Here is a 24,034-nt window from a genome sequence, read left to right on the forward strand (position 1 = left end):
AGAAACTTTATTCAATGAACTAACGCTGGTGCTAAAGAACAAACTTCTATATTGTCCTTGGCTGGTGCCTTAGTTTGAGCGGGACCCCTGGGACCAAATCTGTCTATCATATTGTTCTACTTGTAGGTTTCTAGGACCATCTGTATCCTTTTATTTTGCTGTTCTCCCATGTGTCTCTCATCTAGAGTCCCAATAGGATGTCCTCCCCTGTGTCCCAGTTTCCTGGTAAGTGAAGGCTTTCGTGGGACATGCCCCTTGGGCTAGTATGCAGATATAAGTGAGTATATACCATTTGATTCTTTCTGCTTCTGGGTTAACTCACTCATTATGATCATTTCTAGCTCAATCCATTTATCCACACATTTCAGGAATTCCTTGTTTTTAATAGCTGAGTAGTATTCCATAGTGTATATGTACCACAGTTTCTTTATCCACTCTTCTACTGAGGGACACTTAGGCTGTTTCCATGTTCTGGCTATTATGAATAAGGCTGCTATGAACATGGTTGAGCAAATTTTCTTGTTGTGTGCTGGAGCATCTTGATACAACTTTCTCACGTACTCTGGTGCCTCACATTTGACATGTCCCCTGGAGGGGGAGACCTGGTGGCACTCAGAGGAAGGACAGCAAGTAGCCAAGAAGAGACTTGATACCCTATGAGAATATACAGGGGGACGTAATCCCCCTCAGGAACAGTCATAGGGGAGGGGAATAATGGGAAAATGGGGGGGGGGGAGGAATGGGAGGATACAAGGGATGGGATAAACATTGAGATGTAACAAGAATAAATTAATTAAAAAAAAAAAAAACTTCTAAACTCTGATCAATTGATGTAACTCAAAGCAATCACATGGCTGATATATGGCCATAGCACCTTTCGTACATAAGTAGATGATGGAAAATATATGAAAATCGATCATAAAGTGATGAGCAGGAACCCAAGTTTAGAAAGTTTAGTGTGCTCTTTAAGTTTTAATAACTTACGTGAATATCATAAATTAGGCTGTAATTTATCCATAAAAAGGTAAAGCCAAGCATCATAAGTCATAGTTACAGTATCTTGGAAAAAGACAAACGACTGAACAAAGTGTGGAAAATGGCTGTAACTATGCAACTGACTATGAGAAGTTCAAAGATTAATCACTGTACAGTGACTAATACAACCAATGGTGAACTTCCAAGTAGCTGGTAGAGTGAATGCTGAACTTTCACAACTTAACATCATTATTAGGTTTGTAGTATTGAATACGCCACTTAGTTTGATCTGCCCAATATGAATTGTATATATTTATTAAAGTCATATTATGCATTTTCTAAATGTATACAATTCTTGGGTCATATTTTAAAAAAAAATTTAATGATGTTTAACAGACCATCTTTCAGTCCAGTGCTTGCCTTGCAAGTATGAGAACCTCAGGTCGAATTCCAAAACCCATTGGAAAATGTAAGAGCATGGTGGCACATTCATGTAATAGAGCTGAAGAAGTGGAGAAGTGCAGATGCAGGTAGTTTGCTTCTCATTATCACCTACATGGAGTGTTCCAAATCAGTGCAAAGGATGGGTGTGGGCCGAGAAATGATATTCAAGGTTGTTTGACTTATGTGTGCCTGAGTGCATTCACACACACACACACACACACACACACACACACACACACACACACACACCCAGTAACTTATTTAGAAAGGTAAATAGCAGTGAAAAGTTTTAGCTATAAAGTAAGAAATGATTTTAAGTGACATGAGCAGAAAATATGCATAAAAATATATAATAAATGATATGACTAGGAAAACTTAATAGAATGTTTTATGCCCCTGTGCCTGCTGCTCCAGCATCGAGGTCAGTGGTGGTCTCAAATAAGCTTACAAACTGCTTTCTATAGATATAATTTAATTAGAAACACAAGTTTGAGGAAGATCACTGGCAATTATCAGAAACCTGAATTCTTAGGAATACTTTTATGAGATTAGGGCTATAGCTCTAATATGTTTATATTAAAAATGTTTATAGTCAATTTCTCCAAAGGCATCACAATTTAATGTGTAAAAGCAGGGTTGTAAAAGAGACTAACACCTCCTTTAGAAAAAGCTCCAGGGAAGATAGTAATTTACCCATCCTATGCCTGAAATGTATTCTGCCCCTTAAATGCAACCGAACACAGTGCGTTATGATTTGGAAGCCAATGTACACAACTCCTCGTTAATGTTGACTTTAGAACCCTTTTGAACATTTGTGACACTAAAATAAATTACATATATAAACACTGATCAAAGGTATGCATCCAGTTACAGTTCTTTTTCTATTTATTCACTTCAATTATTAATTTTACAATCCAAAAGACCACCACAAACCTTCCAAATTGCTGAAACCAGAGTTTATGTGTATTTTCAAAGATGCAAGATTCGAATGTTAGTTTGAATATGTAAAATTACTAAGTTAATACATTTATATTTGTTGATTATAACGGCCTTTCTTCCACACAAATTGTTGTCAGTGTTTCAATATATATTAATAACTTTTAATTCTTGTTAAGAACAATGTAATATAAAAAATAAACTAAGATACCATCCAACTATTAACATTTCACAGCATTTCAAAAAACTAAAACCAGGGCACTGTCACCTATATCTCACAAATCTGGAGCTGCAAATAATGCTAATTCTATCAAATTGGGTGGAAAGGGAAAAATCCCAGAATTCCCTAGGTAGAAAAGTTACTCATCAGATAGAAAAAAAAAGTTTGAACCACAAAGTGATGTCACGATTGTGGATGAAAATTGCTCCCCAGGTGACAAAAAAAAGTATAACGTGAACTCTGCCTCCCCAGTTTCAGGAGTTTGTGTAAAAAACCACAAAATTGTAAAATTATATGCACAAAGATATTCAGTTCAGCCTTTCTGTTTTTGTTTCATTTTTTTCAGAGAAAAATAAGAGGCAATAGATTTCCTATCTGTAGGAGAACTGCTAGGTAATTTCAGTACAGCTATACAGTGAACTATTGTCCTAACAAAAGTGGACATAGCCTCAGATTTTATAAAGCCATCCAACATGAAGTTGGGGACCTGGGCCAGGCTCACTAATTGAAGCGAAAAGAAAAAAAAAAAACTGGAAAGGAACCTGGATAATTTTGAAAGAAAAATTAGTATCAACATATATCTGTACTTACACACACACACACGCATGCACACACGCACACGCACACACGCGCATGCACACACTTACTGCACTTGCTAGCTGCTGATGGACCCAGAAATCTCACTGAATTAAAGTGGGAAGAAGAAATACTTGTCAGTTCAAGGAGCATGACTTTGTCTTATAATTTGAAGTAATAAAAATATAATAATGTTTGAGGATAGGATCCTACAAAAAACCAAACATCCATGTCTGAATCAAGAGTTCTGGAAATTGAACATGAAGATGAGGAAATGACTGTTGAAGTTAGAGATGTGAGAAGATATGGGAGAAACACAAGGCTCTCATCTTTATATATATATATACATAAAGATATATACATCTTAAATGTTTTGCTTTGTTGGTTGATCTTTTATATCTCTGTGGCTCTGTGTACTTAGTGAGCTTCTTGAGGTATAGGGACTCCACCGTCATAACTTAGTCACCTACCAAAAGCCTCATGTCCAAAACGTATCGCTCTAGATTCATAGACTCATCGAATTTAACTATGAATTTTGCAGAAACAGAATATGTCATTTCACAACACTTCTTATACAAAATACAATGCATAATTTTCATGGAATTTCCTATCATTTAGCATGATTTGGATGATAGTTAATATACTTAGTAACATCACTGTATATGTGTGTGTGCATGCATACACAGGAGAGTGTCAGAGTGTTTATATGTGATTTTTAATTCATCTTCAGTTTCACTTCTTGTAAATTATTATACATCCAAAATATGATTTAAACAAATACATCCATCTTATTTTTATTTAAAATTAATAATACTCTTAATGAGCTTGGGCTATTAAATTTTTGAGACCCATATGCCATTTGGAAAACTCATAAAAATAAATTGAACATATGTTTCAAAAATGTCTTTCGATTAAAAAATAAAAATATACATAAAGTATTTCTTGGATAAAATGTTAAGTTAGAAATTAGCAGTAAATGATCTTTAAAAACTTGTATTTGATGCACAGTTTTGATTGTCCACTTGACTAAGAATTTCTGAAGTGATTTATTAATAAAGCACAGTTCTAGGTGTGTGTGAGTGTGTGTGTGTGTGTGTGTGTGTTTGTGTGTAGCCATTCTTCTAAGCCATTAAGTGTGCAGCTGAAGAAGACTCAAGCAGAATGAAGAAACACCATCCTGTAGGCTGGAGAGGAAAAGACGCTGAATGCAATGAAGAAGAAAAGAAAACCCCAGTTGGCAGAGGTATCCCCCATCTCAGCTCCCTGTCCCCTCTGAGAGGTGGGGCCTCTGCCACAGCTCACATGACTCCTCACTGTGGAGCTGACACCAATGCTGCTATGGACTACACACAGGCTGGAATCTCTAAAACCATGCTGTAATATACATACGTACTCCCTTTAAGTTGTACTCTCAGGAATTTTGGTCACAGCAATGAGAAAAGTAGTTAGTATAACTCATTTTTCAAGCCCAAACACTTCCAACCAATCAACAAGTCACAGTGTAGGTGTATTTGAAGTTTTATAGTTAATTTAAAGAAAAGTGACTACCCAGTAAAACTTTTATAATGAATTTAGAGATAGGTTGCTTTTTTTTTTTATAGCAGCAAATTTAGGCACACATTATCCTTCTTTGAGTTCAAATAGCCCTTTTCCTACCTTCTCCTCCCCAGCTTCATTGACTGTCAACGCCCTGCAGGAGAAGAATGTATCTGTCACAATTAGTAAACATGCAGCAATGAGTCACACTGCTCCAAGGTCCTCTGTTCCAGCAGCATTTACTCTTCGTATTGCACAGGGATGGGCATGAGAAAGTACATTAGTCTGCACATTCACATTATCACACAGAATCCTCGGGTCACCAGCCTGTTCATCACTATCTCCTCCTTCTCCCTGGAAGCTACTAATCTTCTTGCTGTCTTACCTTTTCCCGAATGGCACATATCTGTGTTTGCACGGTGCTTTGACTTGTCATATTTGCTTCATTCACTTACAAGTGTAATCTTAATTTTTTCCATGTCTTACCTGAGCTTATTTGCTCCATTCTTTAAAATTTAATGAATTTTAAAAATTTAATCATCTACTAATGAATACATTAATGTTTATAAGCTTTTGCAATTGTTAATTAAATTTAAGAAAGCACTTATTAAAAGACATGCATAGACTTTTACGAGGATTTATAAGAAATTGCCAGTTAGAAACTTAGACTAACCTGTAGGCAAAACAGGGCACAGGTACAAAAATTGTAGCATTCCATAAGGTAGAAAGCGAACTCATGACTATGTAGCACTGGAATTGTGACTACATGTTGAGAATGGTGAAAAATATCACAATTGGCAAGGTACATTTTTTTTTCAAGACAGCATCCCTCTATGTAGCCTTGGCTGTCTTGGAATTACTTCTGTAGACCAGGTCGGCCTTGGCATAGTACTTTTATGTAAGAAAATTAAAAACAGTATTTTTATAACAAAGATTATTTCTTGAAGATTAAAAAAAAAATTTGTTTCATTTTCGACTCTCTGTAGAGGGAATGAGAGCTACAAGAAAAGCACTATGTACGTGTCATTTTTATAGTATCTTCTTTTGATTAACATGTCTTTGCAGAGATTGATGCTAACCATATTCGTTCACAGTAGATTCAATTAAAACACACAACATACATATGTCTGTCAGGTCTCAAAGTTAGGTTAAGAGCTATGTATAAAATGATCTTTAGCCAAAGGATGTAACCAAGTCAGCTGATGAGCTCAGGGCTCACCTTAACTGAAAGCCTGCTCCCTGCTTAACAGGTGTGTTATAACAATCCACTAGGGATTCCTTTAAATCTCAAAACCACATTGTCTGAGTTTGAACTGTTTTCCTTTCTCTCACAGTATTACATCAGCAAATACAATATGAAAAATGAGTTTAATCTGAAGTTTTAGACCTAAAAAGATCCCCCGTTTCCTATAATTAACCAGTAGAATACTTCCATTTATTTCTCACACAAATAGAATGGTTATTTTTTCATCATCTATGTGTCACACAACTAATGAAATTCTTTGTGAATTTCTTCTTATGAGCATTGTGCATTTGCTGTTGAGTTTTCCTGGTAAAAATTGTAACCCTTTGATGGTGAGTTTTTCTTTCTAAGGTCAAGATTTTCCCTCCTTTTTGTTTTGCTTTGTTTTTTCCTTTTTGTTTTATTGTTGTAGTTGTTGATGGTGGTGGTAATTTTGTTTTTTGAAGGGCCATTGCAGTGCGAAAGATATAATCTTTATAAAAATTATCATTTTCCTTTCTTATTCTTTATTTACTTTCTCCACACTAATTATCTACTCCTCCACAAACACATTATTATCCAACAATCAGGGAAAAAAAATCTCTTCCCTCTTTTCATCTCTGTTTTCTACCTTCCTGTGTGTGGTGTAGATAGATGTCTGTGTATCACTTCATGCCTTTCACTTTACCATTTATGGAATTTTCTCTTTGAGTCATCAGAAGTAATTCTTCAGTTCATAGTGATCTGTCTGAGACACTTGTACTTTGTACTTCAGTAACTTAATATGTTCAGATAATTTAGCTAACATTTCTTCCCGTCCCTGACAGATAGAATACAGGCAATAAAAACCTCAGACCATGGTGTTGCTTGGCTCCGTGCTGCCACCAAGGGCCATGTCTGAGTCTGAGGTCCTACCCGTGTCGGTGTCCACACGCATGTGGCCACCAAAGGCTATGAATATATCCATGATAGAGGCTGCACCTTAAACATATGCAACATGAAAGCCATGTTGATATTTGTGGCCCATATTGCTGACAGGGACATACTAATTTGAGTGGTCTGGTCTGCCACCTGAGGCCATGATGATGTCCTACCTATTTTCTGCCTCAACCATAGGCCATGGTATTTTTTCTTTTTAATTGACAGGGGTTGAGCCCATACAACACACAAGAAATTCCTTCTACAATCAATAAAAATATTATGTTAAAAACATCAAATTCATAATGGCTGGAATAGCGCCTGCCATGAGCATGTATTGCCTGCCCATGCTGTACCCTGTACTTACACTGCAATGCTTGACTGTAGGTCAGGTCTCTCTCTCCTGTGTCCCTCTTTACCATGTAATATATGAGAAGTATTCTTTTTTATTTCTTTATATATTTTTTATTAATTTATTCATATTACATCTCAATGGTTATCCCATCCCTTGTATCCTCCCTCCCTCCCATTTTCCCCTTACTCCCCTCCCCTATGACTGTGACTGAGAGGGACCTCCTCCCCCTGTGTATACTCATAGGGTATCGAGTCTCTTCTTGGTAGCCTGCTATCCTTCCTCTGAGTGCCACCAGGTCTCCCCATCCAGGGGATGAGGTCAAATATTGGGCACCAGAGTTCATGTTAAAGTCAGACCCCACTCTCCACTCAACTGTGGAGAATGTTCTGTCCATTGGTTCTCTAAATCAGAATGAGTCTCAGACATATCTGAGCAGTGAAAATGTGTGTAGAACCAAAGTTGTCTGTGTGAAAGAAATCGCAAACCGAATAGCAATGTTATAAATGTATTATAAATATATCACTTAGTCCATTAAGCTGTCTCAAATATTTTTTCTCTTCATGTTCCTATTCTTTGCATGTGATGGGTGAGTGAGAGTATATCGATATGCATTCATGCATGGGAATTTAGGTGTTCAGGTGATGATTAGGGGTGAGACTTGTGTGTCTATCCTTGCCTTGCACATCTATAGTTATCCACTGTGTGTTCCAGACTATCTGGGCCATGAACTTCTGGTCTCTGATTACCTTCTCCCTAGAGGAACTCTGGGATACAGATGTTCCCACCCACCTTTTACTTAGGTTCTACAGATTCAAACTCAGAACCTCACAAAGTAGGCCTTAATGAACATCACAATCATACTTTCAGTCCATGGGTTTGTGTCACAACCCATGATTGTCTAAAGACTCAGGAGCACTGTGTACAAGGATAAAATGCAGAATAAATAAGATGCAGGAAGAGGTAGACCTAGGAAACAAATGGGAAGAAATGTTGATGGAAGTTAATGGCCTTGCAGCTTGGAACGCTCTCGACCTGGGAGGAGGCTTGTTTCTGTGGTGGTGTGGTGGTAGTGCAAAGGAGTTGGAAGCTAGGATTTAAAAGGATTTTAGAGCACCAATTGTGCAGAGTAGAGGAACACCGGAGTGCTGCAGTTCTGAGTGGATGTATGTCATTGACATTTACACAGCCATGGCAAGGACTCCAAAGCTTCACACCCCTGGTAGATTGGCCAACCTGTTCCGGATATGGGCCAGCTGAAAAGGGAAAGTATAATAGGCAGATTTGGGCCCATGGGTCCCACTCAAACTGGCACCAGCCAAGGACAATACAGGCCGTAAATTTCAACCCCCTACCCAGATCTAGCCAATGGACAGGATATTCTCCACTGTTGAGTGGAGAGTGGGGTCTGACTTTCACTCATACTCTGGTGCCTCATATTTGACCATGTCCCCTGAATGGGGAGGCCTGGTGGCACTCAGAGGAAGGATAGCAGGCTACCAAGAAGAGACTTGATACCCTATGAGCATATACAGGGGGAGGAAGTCCCCGTCAGTCACAGTCATAGGGGAGGGGAGAAAGGGGAGAAAGGGGGGGAGGGAGGAATGGGAGGATGCAGGGGGTGGGATAACCATTGAGATGTAATATGAATAAATTAATAAAAAAACTAAAAAAAAAAAAACAGCCCACAATATTTTGGTAAGCCTATATAGATGTATGAAGGGAAAAGATAGTACACCACAGAAGTATTTTTCAAAGTCCATCTCCCTTCTACCCTGTGTTGTCAGTGCCTCGTGCTTTCTTGGCAGGGGCAGTCACCTTTACCTATTTTCTGTTCAGTCTTCTAGAAAGATTTCCCTCTGTATCTGTGGGTTCTGAGAACCATGGAATAAAGTAACTGTTGACTAAAATTATTTGAAATAAAATTATGTTACTGACAATAAATTGAACATATATTTTCATGTCACTATATCCCAAGTAATATTTACAAATATTTATTTAACATTTATGCCGTATTCACTTTGGGTTTCATAAGTAATCCAGTGTTATGGGCATGTTATAGAAAAATAACACAAAATTTAAAGGACTTGCAGGACTGGCCAACTGTGAGTGTGTAGAAGTTCCTGGGACCAGTCTTTTGAAAGGACACCAAGGCATGTATATATATATATATATATATATATATATATATATATATATATATATATTTATGGAAATGAAACAGTATATATTCATACATACTTGAATAATTTTTAATGTACAAGGAAGCTCACATCTACTTAACATCTTTCAAAATTTGTGTCTTATAAGATTGTTTCTTAATGCTTTGTGCTCATTCTTTGTCACTAAAATCACTATTTCAACATATTGTGCTGAAATCCTCGTTACTTTCTTAGGATGGTAATTTGAATTTCTCCCAGTCTTTCCATACCACGCAAAACATCACTTCATGCAATAATTTCTAATTTATATTGCTGTGGTAGAGCTGAAATACTGTGCATTTGCTCATTTTTAAAGCATCGTCCTACAAAGAAGTTGCTCAAATATATAGCCTTTCAACATTAGAGGTGCCTCTTGACACCTTGTAAATCTAATTACCCAAACCTTTGGTCTTGACCTACCTAACAGAGAAATAACATTAAACTGATATTTTAGGTTATGTTTTAAACTGCAAGAGCTTTTAAACATCCTATATTCATAAAACATCAATATTTTAGTAAAATGTATGTATGCTATTGATCTTACCACATTAATTTGAAAAGCTCTCCATGTTTTAAATAAATATCCCCAATAAGGTTTTTAATCTTTTTAGAGTCAGTTATGATCTATACATAATAATGGGGTTATGTATGCTAGTTCAACACATCCATCTTATGTGTGCTGATCTGTTCCTCCCCCCTTATCCTTCCATCTCTCCTTTCACAATTTCTAGTACTGACTATTCTTATTCAGATAGAATTTTTGCTTATTTGTTTAAAATTCATATGTGAGAAAGAATGTGTGCTATTACATTTATAATTATTGTCTGATTTATTTCCCTTAGCATAATGCCTTCCAGTTCTAACCACATTGCTAGAAGTGAAAGAGTTTTATCTTTTAAAGACTGAGTAGCATTCAATCTCATGTGTATGTTTGTATCTATTTGTGTATGTATGTGTGTATGTATGTGTGTATGTATGTGTGTAAATCTATACAATAACTAATTTATTCATCTATTAATGGGCATATGGGCCCACTTTACATTTTAACTGTTATGAAGGTATCAAAATAAGTATGGCAGGCAGTTATATTTTCAATAAGTTGATTTTATCTCCACTGGATATATAGCTAGAAGTGGAGCTATGGCACATATGCTTTGAGTTATTTTAAAGAATCCTCCACATTGTTTCCACTACATTTATATTTGCAACAACAGTCTTTATGAATCCCCACCTTTTTTTTTTTTTTTGCAACATCATAGTTAGCATTTATTTTTAAAATCTAAAAAAGGTTTATTTATTTATTTTACTTTATTACTTGTGGATATGTGCACCCACATACACCATAGTACATGTGTGAAGGTCAGAGGACAACTTGTAAGTGTTGGTTCTTTCCTTCTAGCATGTACCCTTGGCACTGAAATCACTACAAGCTTGACAGCAGACATCTTTACTCACTGAATCATCTCACCTGGTTGAATTTGTTATTTTTAATGTTATTTTTAAACATCTATTTAATGGGAATGAGATGATGATTCCTGACTTTAACTTGCATTTTCATAGTGGATAATAATACTGAACAACCTTGGATTTATTTGTTGGTCATTTGTATTTCTTCTTGGAGAACTGTATATTCACCTTATTTTTTTCAATTTAGTAAAATGGCATCACTTGGTTTTGTCTTTGTAAATTTTTGAAATTTTCTTGCCCACTGTGGATGCTAACCTTTTGTCAGATGTCAAAAATTTGTCTACATTTGTCTCTCACTTGTTTCTTTAATAATTGTAATAGTCTTCACATAAAGCCATAAAATTTTATTTGGTGTAATAAAAATATTTCTTTTTCTTTTTCTGTGGGAAATTTTAATTGATATGTTCTATTATCCATTACTGTTTTTTGTTCATTTTAAAATTTTTTATTCTTAATTTTTAAAACCTTAAATTTTAGTTTTGATTAACTTTTAATTCCATTTTTCTACTCACTGCAATTGAAACGTTCTCCCTTGTTGCTGTGACTCATTATTTCTGCTGTGTAGGCACCTTAGCTGGGATTTACAGAACTCATTTTAATCTTGTCATTAATTGTACAATGTGTCTCTATTTAAACCAAATCTATTATTGAAGTAGCAGTCAGTAGTTGTTTTAAATATTTTCAATAATAAGTGTTTAAAAAATTATCTAGAATATTTTAATCAATTTCAGTACTGATTATATGATTTTCATTTGACTCAAAATAATGCAAACTATTATTATGTTCTTAAAATTTTATGGCTTTTAAAATGCTTATAAACATTTGATCTAATATTTTCATTTAATAGTTTTATCTTGTCTCCTATTGTATGAGGTGATACTATTTTTGTCAGATTACTATTGATCTCTAGTTACCTTTTAAAATTCATACTACTTATTGACAATGGACAATACAGAAATGATAATTAACTAGAAAAAATAAAAATAATCTGTAAAAGAGAAATAATCCGTAGTAGAAAATGCTACCACATCACCACCAACAACATGACGGGACTATGTTAGAAATGGCATCATAGCCCTATATGTGGTCTTCATGTTGAATTTGAAAACATGGTGAGAAAAAAGACCCACTTTTTTCTTAAATCAGTAAAAAAGAAAACTTTTATACATGTTCTGTTGGTGTGTATAAAATTGCCAAAACATTTAAAAATGTTGTTCTTCTTTATGTGATACTTGTATTGTGTCTATGAAATTTTCAAACAATGCATTTTGATCACCTTCACTCCACTTCCCCACTCTGCTACCAGATCAAACCCATCTCCCTATCCTGTCCCAACTTCCTGTACTCTGTTTTGTTTTGGTGGCTCAATTAACTCAGGTCGTGTGACCCATAATGTTGGAGTTCATCCATTAGATTATGTTTAACATTTAAAGGAAATGGATTCTCCCTTCCCTCCATAAAATAGCAAGTGTCAACAGCTCCTCATTGGGAGATTTATTGAGGCCATTCTTCTTCCTTAGTAGAATGTGATCTTTATTGATTATTTTCACGCCTTTCCCAAGCAACAATAGCCACCATGAATTCATAAATGCAGTGGCCCTAACATATCTAAAGGATACTGTTTCATTTTGCTTGGCGCTGACCTCATTCCTTTGTAATCCTTTTTTCCACTCTTCCTGGATGATCCCTAAATCTTGGGATCGGAGTGACACAGTGGTTCCACTTTGGCAGAGCACTACGTAATCACTTTTTCTCTGTGCACTGACCAGTTGTGACTTTCTGTATTAACTAGCATCTACTACACACAAAGTTACTTCTCTGATTAGGCCTGTGATCTACACTTAACTATAGTTATAGAGGTACAAATTTAGAGGCCACTTTGGTGTTACTTTTACTTAGCAAAATAATAACAATAAAAATATCCCTAGAACCTACCAGATACCAACCATGGATTTGTTCAGATGTATAGCACTACAGATGCATTTTCTCCTGTGCCATGAACCTCAAATTCAATCACAAAGCAGTTGGCTACATTGATAACATTCATGCCACTATTGCTTACATAGGTATGTCTCCTTGCCAAACTAGTCATTACTGTAGATCACAGGGTTCATAGGTGAATAAACTGTTGACATTTTTCCAGTAGACCATGTAGCACCTTCTGGGACTATACAGGTTAGCTAACAAGGAGAAAGATTTGTGGGCAGTAACAACTTTGTTTAACCATGTCTTGTGACAATTCTGTGGTATCTTCAGCAATAATGTTTTAACATCCGTTCTGGTGGGAAATCAAGAGAAATAGTAATCATCTATATTGTTTAGAGGTTTCTGGGACAAATCTACTGGAATAATGGTTTTGTTTTGTTTGTTTTTTGTTTTCGTTTTTTAATTTTTATTTTATTTTATTTTATTTTTTTAGACAGGGTATCTCTATTTAGCTTTGGATGTCCTAGACTTGCTTTATAGACCAGGCTGGCCTCGAATTCAAAGAAATCTGCCCGCCTTTGCCTCCATGACTGCTGGAATTACAGGCGAGCACCCCTGTGACTGGCTGGTCTTCCCCACCCCCACCCCCCCCCCCAAGGAATCCCCACACCAATTTCTAAGAGGCTGAAGTAGTTTGCACTTGCCGGGTCCCAGCCTACAGGAAAAATCGAATCAGGATTCACCTGAAAGAGAGAGTGGGGATTGAAAGTAGGATACAGAGACGCGAGAAATAACGAATCAAGTCAGGAAATTTCTGATCAAGATTCACTTTATTGCTGACTAGCAGGAACATATATAGGTCAAGGTCAATAGGATCTATTCTTATCTCACTCACCCTAGCCCCCGGGCAAGAATGCAATAGTCTAAATCACTCCCTGTAGAACTTCCTAGTTCACTGAGTAGTTCCTTGTAAAAAGTTCCTAGATCTTCTGGGTGGTTCCAAGTTGAGGCTTCTCTACTTCTTTCAAAGGTAAATAGTCCAAAGATAGCCTAGAACACAAGACCTCATGGTGAGGTAAAGGTCAGTAACTCGGAGGTCACAGCATACAGCCTAAGCACAGGATTTCTGACATGGCAGAATTTGGCACGGGTCCCCACAGCACTTTCACCAACAGTGTGAGAGGTTCCCTCTTGCTCCATACCCTTTACAGCATTTGAACAGTTAATTGTCTTAATTTTAGCCATTCTGACTGGAGTACTCTGAAATCTCAAATAAGCTTTAACTTGCCTTTCTTAGCCATTTTATTTTATTTTAATTGTGAGAAGTCTCCACTCACTTCCAGGGCTGGCTTTTTTATTTGATTGTGCTCTTAGTTTAGTTTTCTGAGTTACTTGTGTATTCTGGACACTAATCTACTATTAGATAAGTAGCATGCGTTTTGGGTTTTTTTTTTTTTTTTTTTTTTTTTTTTTTTTTTTTTCCCTATTCTGTAGGCTGCCTCTTCAATTGATTAGCTGTTTCCTCTGCAATACTGAAGCATTTCTGTTTTGTATTCACAGGCTCCCACTGGTCCATTGTTGATTCTGTTTCCAGGGTGACCAGAGTCCTACTATAGTTTGAGCTTATAGCCTAAAATGCATTTTTTCTGTTGTAGTTTCTGGTTTAACATTGAGGTTTTCATGCATTTCAAATCAGGGTTTGTATACAGGGTTAGAGACAATGGTCAAGTTTCATTCTTCTACATGAAGATGTCAACTTTTCTAAGAGCAGTTGTGTCAAATGCTTTTCTCCTATGACTTTGTTTGTTTGATTTGGCATCTGTGTCAAACTTCAGGTGTCTATAGGTACATCAAGGCACATCTGGGTCCTCAGATGTTCTACATCAGTCAACACATTTGATTTTATTTTGAATTTGTGTTGCATTGGCCACTTTGAATCTGTAGTAAACGAAAACCAGGGCTGTCAATTCTTCAAGGAGTGTTTTTTTTTTTTTTTTTTAATTTATATATTCACCATACATCCTGATCGTAGACCCTCCCTCCTCCCCTCCAGGTCCCTCCCTCCCATCCTCTTCCGCCATTCCCTCTTCCATTGTCCTCAGAAAAGGGGTGCCTACCCCGACCAACTCACTCAGCACATCAAGTCACATCAGGACTTAGATCTTTCTCATTTGCTGTGCCCAGGCAAGACAGCCTGGGCTGTTTTAAGTCCTCAGAATTATAGTGAATATCCAGGGATAACTTATTTTTATGAAGTAACTTTCCTGATCATTTCAATATATATAGAATATATATATTGAATATATATATATCGGTAAAAAGTGTTGAAGTATTTAGGTTACATAAATAAATAAGACACTACGTCCCCTAAAACACAGCACTTGCCTCAGTTTCAGCTTGGGTAATAACTAATATTGTTAACCAACATTACATTTTGGACTGTGAAAGTAACTGATAGAAAAGTGTACTATTAAAATGTACTTCTGAAACTTGTATAGGCTTTTAACTATTCCCAGAAACCTTTTTATTTAATAACATGGAAGATAATTTGAAATTAAAGAAAACACCAATACTCAGACTCTAAGAGCGGTTACAAACAAATCAATACATCATGAAAACAGACTGCCAAACTATCAACAAATAGATTTCTTTGATTATGACTATGACATAAACAATACCAGCTGCTCATTACTGTGATCTAATTATAAACTTCAAATGCATTTTTTTCTTTTCTCTTCAGGGAGATGCATTAACAATGCCTGGGTATGTGATGGAGATGTTGACTGTGAGGATCAGTCTGATGAAGAAGACTGTGACAGTTTCTTGTGTGGACCACCAAAGTACCCTTGTGCTAATGATACCTCCGTGTGCCTGCAGCCAGAGAAACTCTGCAATGGGAGGAGGGACTGTCCTGATGGGTCTGATGAAGGCGACCTTTGCGGTATTGCTTGTTCTATCCCATTTACTTCTCTCCAGACATTAGAACCTTTTAGTCTATTTACATCAACTTATTCATAACACTCATTTGTTTCATTTATTCACTTCAAATGAGATTTTTGCATTGAAATAATATATATATATATGCACACACACACACATATATATACCTATATATGGCACTGAATGACTTTATAAAATGTAGTAAATATGACTTTCTGAAAACAGCAGCAACAACAGCAAAGCTAGATTACTCATTTTTCAGCTACACAGCTCTGCAGGTATTACATATATAGCTCCTGATTACTGTTCCTTAGATGAGTTGATTGCTGTCAGGGAGTCACTGAGAACAGGGAAGCCTTCTCCCTGCTAACAGCGAGACTCACTGTGTGGACGTTAATGAGCCCTCAGACCTTACAGAAGAAACTGTTTTGTTTGTTACCAGAAGGGGGAGAAGCTGGATGATGGGACTAAGCATGACCTGGGTTGCTATGATGCTATCTCTTCCTTGAAGAGCTTGTCTAATGATTTCCCTTAGTATGATAATCTAGTTAGAATAATCAATTTAACAGACTTTAGAAAAACTTCAAATAGACATCTCCCTATGCCAAACAATACATTTAGGAGAAAATACATGTTTTCCACCTTGAGGAGATCAGAGATTTATCAAGTAGAGGATTCAGGTGTGCTTTATAAACAGTGCTGGAGGAGGCATGAGTAAAGAGTCTACAGAATGGTGAGAACAACATTTGGCCCCTGGAGCTCACAAAATAATGATCAGAAAAAGACAGCTGTGATTTGGTTGATCCATAGAATTTTGTTTCTCCTAAAATGTGTTATAGATGGCCTCAGAAATTCTTAGTGCTATCACAAAAGTGATATTTGAAATAAGCAAAAAATATTGTAAAAACTTATTTTTTAACCTACTGGGCACAATGACATTTCTTTACAGTAATTCTCTTGAAAAAGAATAACAACTGAACTAAAATGGGGCAACTACTTCAAAATGGCTCCCTTTATCAAATGATTATGATTACTGGGGAACAAGCATATTGAAAATAAATCTGCTTCCTTCCAAAATAATACCTATCAGGAATTGAATTCTTTTTTTGTCAAATAATTTAGTTTATTACTTTTGAATTGAGATGCACACAGATTTTCAGTACATTGGTGAAACATAGCCAGGTTCTTTACCAGAATGTTACATGAATGGTCTTTAGTTTGGGTCTCCAAAGAGTCTGTTCCCACCTGAGTCTTTTTTTTTTGGGGGGGGGGGGGGGGCTGGAATTTTTTTAATGAATTATTTTTTATTTTTTACATATACATTTATATTATTATACATATATACAATAGACTACCTATAACAAGAAGAGCCATGACACAATCAGGAATTATATAAATGTTACATTCTTAGTGTTTTGGCTATTCATATTTGACAGCCTTGAAGAAAACATCTTTCCTATCTTGGTGCATCTAAAATTCTGAATGTAAATCACTCTCCATCACATATTGTTATTATCAACTTAAAACATCTATCTAGACCTAAAAACATCTTAACCCCTAAACAACTAATCTTCATTGTAAAACTAAGCTACCTAGTCTTCAACTTCATCAGAGACTACTTAAGAAGGAATAAACTTGATTACCTGAGTATGCCAGGAGTGCAGGTTAGTAGCTTTCCAAATAAGAAGATGACAAAGACAGTTTGCTACATGAATAGTCACCCAAAACTCTCTATAATATTGGAGCATCTTCTTCAGTCTTCTGACCCAATACACCTGACAGACAAATTTGTGAAGCAGGAACTCTTGAGGACTTTCTTATCCAGTCTTGGCAGAGTTTGGCTATTGACTCAGCCCGCATCCAAGCTTGTCCTTTTTAAGGTGGAATTGTGTCTCTTGTAGAAATGGCATTTTTCCCAGTGTCTTGTTTGCCCCATTTGAAGTCATCTCCATTAGGAGGTTCTTTGATGCCCTCATCCTCTTTGAGGTAGGTTGAGTGTTGTCAGGAGTTAGCATGTCTCATTGTCAGTTAATCTTTAAAATAATAAAAACATTTTAAACATCATATTCTGCATGCCTCTGAAGTTTTAGAGACCTTATCTTTCTATAGAATCATATCTATCTGCTGCACCTAAGATGTATATTCTTGTGGTAAATGTAGACTAGCAATTGACATTACCATGATTTGATCAACTAAGAATTAACTTATATAACTTATTTATCCTAAACAGCCTTCAATAGCACTTGCAAAGTATTAGAAGTAAACCTTGTGTTATAATTTATTTATATGGGTACAATACAGCATATTAGAGTATACATGTGTGTGTGTGTGTGTGTATATATATATATATATATAGTGTGTGTGTGTGAGAAGAATAAACTTACATTTGAATTCTATATCACTGTATCTAGAATTAAACTTATTTTGCATCTATACACAAATTTCTATAACCTTGTGAATGACAATCGAGGCATTAAGTTGAGGAGTAGATTCACTATTCTACTTTTTGTTCTACCTTCCTTATATATTTCTATATTCCACCTTCTTTCTTTTCAACCCCTATCTCCAAACCTAAGAATGTAAGATAAAAGAAAAGAGAGACATCACTGAGTCTAACCTTGTTTTCTCTCTAAATAAGACCAATAATAACTTGTAACCCACTCACATCGATAATAACCCTCTATAGCCCAAGAGAGCAACCAAACACATACCTGCCCCTCTCTTAAAGGAAATAGGGTGTAATTCTATTAAGGTTTCTTCCATCTGATTTGGGACATATAATACTTTTGTAGGTACCCAAATAAAATTGAGCAAATGGTTAAACAAGCTAGGAATAGCATTTGTGGTCCACTTTCTAAGTGTTGAGAAATTCCAGGTTTTATTAGAGTCCAATTTAGGACAGTCTGAAATGCTGGACCAATTGGGACTGGAAGCTTTATTTGAAAGTGTCTAGAAGCTGTCTTGTTCTGATGAGGAACAGCAACTGAAGCACTTGGTGCTGGAACAAGAAGGATACAGGATGTCAGTGTACAGCATGCTGAGAGGAATGCATCGTTTCAGGCTTGATCCAATGTCAGTGTCTGGTTCTTTTGTTCTGAAAGCATATAATTTCTCCCAAGCATTATACTGTCCTAAAATTATAAGTGTATAAAGTGTACGTGATGCACAGGACAATTTAGGCTGGTTTTCTGCTCTTTGTATGAGCAGGAAAAAAAAAAAGACATCTGTAAATCTTCATTCATGCCATATGAAGTACGGGACTTAATAGTAATTTATAGGGGTTCTGTAGCCAACAAGAAGCATTGTCTTTGCCTAGACATGCATGTCTCAGCCAGTCTCAGAGCTAGTTCCATAAAGTGGGATTAGTAATATAAGTTACCTGCTCATTCTGCAGTTTAAATTCATCACATCCTGATTGTATCCCCCTCCCTCGTTCTCTTCCAATCCCCCCTCCCTCCCTCATCCTCTCTCCTCCCTCCCTTAGTCCTTAGAAAGGGGAGCCCTTCTACCCTAACATCTGACCTCTGCTTATCAAGTGTCATTTGTACCACCCATAACCTCTTCCTCTGTAGCCTGGCATAGCCATCCTGCCAGGGGGATGGGATCTAAGTTTGGTGGCCAGAGTGCATGTCCAAAGTAGTCCCTACTCTCCACATTTTGGGATCCATAATGACACTGTGCTGCTACAACTGAGTAGAGAGTCTAAGTATACATCATACATGGTCCTTGGTTGATGTTTCAGTTCCTGTATTGTAGTGTAGTTATACTGTATTATGTGACTAATATCCACTAATGACTGAATATATTCAATGCATGTTTTTCTGTGTCTGAGTTACCTCACTCAGGATGATCTTTCCTTGTTCCATCTTCTTGGCTGCAAATTTCACGACGTCCTTGTTTTTAATAGCTGAATTGTATTCCATTGTATAAATGTACCAATTTCTTTATCCATTCTTTCCTTGAGGGACATTTAGGTTGTTTCCAGATTCTGGCTATTACGAATAAACCTGCTGTGAGAAATTGGAACTTTAAGCCCTCTTGAGATGGCAGGGGTATGCTTATCTGCTCTGTGACACTGTTTTGCTAGGCCAGCAAGCACCATGGGGGCTGAGAGAGATCAGAGCTGAAAGTTGCTTGGGTGCCCCGCAGTCTAACTCAGGAGGCAGCTAATGTGGACTGTGTCTGGTGTCAGGACTCAGCTCTGCCTGCCCACTCCCTGCCCTGGATCCAGCAAGCAGCAAGCCAGTTGGTGAAAGCCCACAGCTGTAAGGATATTCCACAGTCCTTCCCAAAATGGCGGCTAATATAAGCTGTTCCCCAGGATTTTTCTGTGGGTTAGCTGGTGGCCAGGGTTTGGACCAACCTGTGCCCCACACAACGTAGATCCCTCTTGCCTGGGAATCAGCAGTACTGGTGTTTTGTAGCTCTCAATTTGGTCCTTAGGTTGCTGTGTAGTCCTGGCTTTCCTGCTAATCAGAGGCAGTGTGAGATTGGTGCCGCCATCTTGGATCCCAGGAATCGAATTCTTACTGAAAAATAGTTAATGGAATTATGTACCTTTTTAGTGCAACTTCTTTGATAATGACATACAGTATAGAAAAGTGGTGAAACATACAGGAAACCTTAAAATGTAAGAATCTTTTATGAATGCCTTGTATTTCAGCTCATTTTTACAAGAAATATGATTCCAGAGATATAAGGATATACTTAAGTTATGTATGAAAATATTATACAATTCGTTAATTATTACACAATAGTACTTTAACCCATGTCTGAATAAGCACAATTATAACCATTTTGAGAAACAATTTTTAATCCTTACTTTTGCTTGACATTTGTTGTTGTTTTATTTTATTTTGTTTTAAGATACAAGCTCACTGTGGAGACATGATCATCATCAGACTCACTGTGTAGACCAGGTTGTCCTCATGGTCACAAATATCTGCCTTCAGCAGCCTTTCTTGTTAAGGGCTAGAGTCATGCATATCCAGCTCAAAACAACACGTTTGCAACAAAGCTTCTGCTCTTGATGTTGTACACCTGCTTCCCTTTGGGGAATAGTGGGAATTTGTGTGTGGAGGGAATAGTAGGGAGCCATAGGGAACCTTGGGGGACTATAGAAAACAATAGCAGTCAGTGGAGCTGTAAAAACAGGAATCTACTATCTTAGACAAAAGCATGACATTCTGAAACTTTTTCACACTGATAATGCTGGTCCAAATTTTGGAACTTGCATCCTGTTTTTAAACTTTAATTTTATTCATTAGATACCTTTAATTGCCTATTCGATGTCAAGCTGATAAACATAATTAGACAATTTTGTGATTGCAAAGAAAAAGAATAACAAATACATGTGTCTAAAGTGAAAATACAAGTGGTTTGAAGGAAGTTTTCTTTCTTTAAGAACTTGTGTATTATTCTTATGGTGAATAATGAACATTACTTGCACCAGAATACCAGTATGAATTTCTTTGTGTTTTATTTCTTATATTTCCATGTCCCATTGAATTAGTCATAGCAACCTATATATAGGACACAAGATACATATAAAACTACTCATTTTCACTGTAAATACATATGAATATATATGAATTTATTTATAAATATTAAATACTCAGGTAATTAATGTCTCCCTCTCTTTTGAAAGGCATACACAACTGATTTTGTACAGCCTCTAAAAAGTTGAGGGGAATTTTACTAATTTTAATGAAAGGAACACAATTTACATAAGTGAGTTAACCCAATCTGTATTGAGTACAGTTTTCATCTGTTTAGCACAAGTTATATTATAAATTCAGTAGAAATTAAAACTTGTATTCTCAATTTGTATCCTTTAGAAATAATATGCTACTGCATCATTCTAGCAGTATTTATAGCCTAGTGACTGTAAGGGATTGTGTTATATTGGGTCACAAAATTCCTGGCTCTAAGTTTCAGACTTAGAGAATTCAATCAGTGAGGTCGATGGCCTGAGAAAAACAATCTAACCAAGAACGCCTGTCCCTTGACAGATGAATGTTCTCTGAACAACGGAGGCTGTAGCAACCACTGTTCTGTAGTTCCTGGAAGAGGAATTGTCTGCTCCTGCCCAGAAGGACATCAGCTCAAGGACGATAATAGAACTTGTGAGATCGTGGACTACTGTGCCTCGCATCTGAGGTGCAGCCAAGTGTGTGAGCAACACAAGCATGTAGTCAAGTGCTCCTGCTACGAAGGCTGGTCACTGGGTACAGACGGGGAAAGCTGCACCAGTGTGGGTGAGTAGATCCTGCAACAAACCACGACAGCAAATCCCAAAACACCTTGAAAAAAATGAATGAAATCATTCTATTTGTCCTGTGTATTGCCTTTAAATGTTTGTCATTTTTAACCTATTCTAAACCTTCTGAAAAGGATGTGTCACAACATTCCTTCCTATTGTATCCCATGGCCATCTCGTCTGATATACTGTTCTAGCCTGACAATCATCACAATTTCCTTCTCACAGCATGTTTTATAAAAAAACACATCACACATTTGAAATGGTATCTCACTACAGCTGGACATCAGATAATGATTAATTTTTACCATCTTTTAAGTCTTCCTTGAGTCCCAGTGACTCTTAAAGGTTTGTGGCTAGAACTGAATAAGTTCCTGAAATTTGTTGAGAAAAAAATTACAGGCCTTCATTTTAATTAACTTCCAGATGAGAGAAAGCATTTCTTTCTCTTTATTAATGTAGGCTTCAAACCACAGGCACTATTACTAACCAGATGTATTTGTATCAAACACAAAACATAGGCATAGATAGATAGAGACGATAGACAAAGGATAGATAGACAGACAGATAGATAGATAGATAGATAGATAGATAGATAGATGATACTTGGTTTTACATATTTCAAAATATCTTTTATACTAAGATTTTGAATATCACTGCCAAATCAAAATAGTGACTAAGAATAACTCAGCTGCTGTTAGACTTTAACATAAAATTTTTTCTTACTTGACTTTCCTTCACTTCCACGATTCTTCTCTCTCTCTCTCTCTCTATATATATATATATATATATATATAGATATATATCTATATATCTATATATATATATCTATATCTATATATATATATCTATATCTATATATATATATAGTGTGATACATGCTTAACACATTCTTAGCACTTGAAACTGTGAAACAGGAAGAGCATCATCTATGTTAATGCATCTAATCAATAAAACTTTTTGAGAACTATTCTAAGTATTTACAAGACAAGAAAGCAATGAAAATACTTCATCACATAAATTTCAATATTCCACGACACCAATACAAGTAGGGCCTTTTCTGTTGCGTCCAAAGATGTATCTTGATTAACCTTGATGACTGCATTTCAGTGCATTTATTTTCTAGCTAACGCACTTCTACGGTTAACTTTCGGTGCTTATGCTTTATAAAAGTCTCTCAGTCTAAAAGCTTCATTGAACTTCCAAGAACCTGTGTATCATGAGCCTTCATACATTTTATTTTTTCTAATAAGGTGATGTTTTTCATCCATTTTTTTTCCCTAGAAATCCAGTTAATATTTGAGCTATCCCTAAACCAAACATTTCCATGATTAGGTCTTCTGTTCTCATTCTTCACATACATTTCCCTGTGTAGGATGTGATATTGAGGATGTGTGGTCATGGGTTGACTTGACTTTTTAGAGTCCTTTATTATCCCTTCTTTTTCATTTATTGATCCACTGAAATAAGAAAACCTAAAGTGAGAAATTAAATTACAGAATTTTCCCTCTGTTTTAAGTAGCATTCAGCCTAGTTTGGAAAAATTAATATGCAACCATAGACTTGTTATATTTTCAGAGACCCTTACATCATTTTAACCTTATAATTTTATTGTGGTTGATGGTAGTGTATGGTTATTTTATCATGTTAAAAATTGAATCTTCGTTTATAACACTGAGAAATTTTTATTGTACTCTTTCTTCTCCAAGATTCTAAATAAAGCAATCCCGAAAAGACACCAAATGGAGTAGTTTGTTGCATGGAAAGAGTTATTTTGTTAAGAGTAGAAAACAAAACATTTGTTTGACCCTAAATAAGTTATGATCATAGATCAGTGGGAATCATAACTTACTCTTTGATACAGATGAAGTTATTAGTGTATCAGAGGTGGATTGGCACTACATGAAATTACTAATGAGTTAATAGATAATAAGTGTCTACTTCTATAAAGTTAAATCTTTTAATGAATGTAAGCAGGTTCAAAGTTAATCCTAATGGAGTTGGTTTAACCCTGGCCTGGGAAGAAGTCCCTAGAGAGCTATCTCATAACTCGCTCTTTACT

General features: G+C 36.2%; 1 protein-coding gene across 1 annotated transcript in view; it reads left to right on the forward strand.

Moving 5' to 3' along the window:
* The window catches only part of Lrp1b (LDL receptor related protein 1B), a 1,950,158-nt gene that overhangs the window by 1,318,895 nt on the left and 607,229 nt on the right, over nucleotides 1-24,034 (forward strand). Inside the window, exons 22-23 of the mRNA XM_051166335.1 lie at nucleotides 15,514-15,714; nucleotides 21,725-21,970. Coding sequence (XP_051022292.1) covers nucleotides 15,514-15,714; nucleotides 21,725-21,970 — 447 coding nt within the window. The remainder of the gene's footprint in view (nucleotides 1-15,513; nucleotides 15,715-21,724; nucleotides 21,971-24,034) is intronic.

This window comes from Acomys russatus, chromosome 24 (assembly GCF_903995435.1).
Source record: "Acomys russatus chromosome 24, mAcoRus1.1, whole genome shotgun sequence".
In the NCBI taxonomy this organism is placed as follows: domain Eukaryota; kingdom Metazoa; phylum Chordata; class Mammalia; order Rodentia; family Muridae; genus Acomys; species Acomys russatus.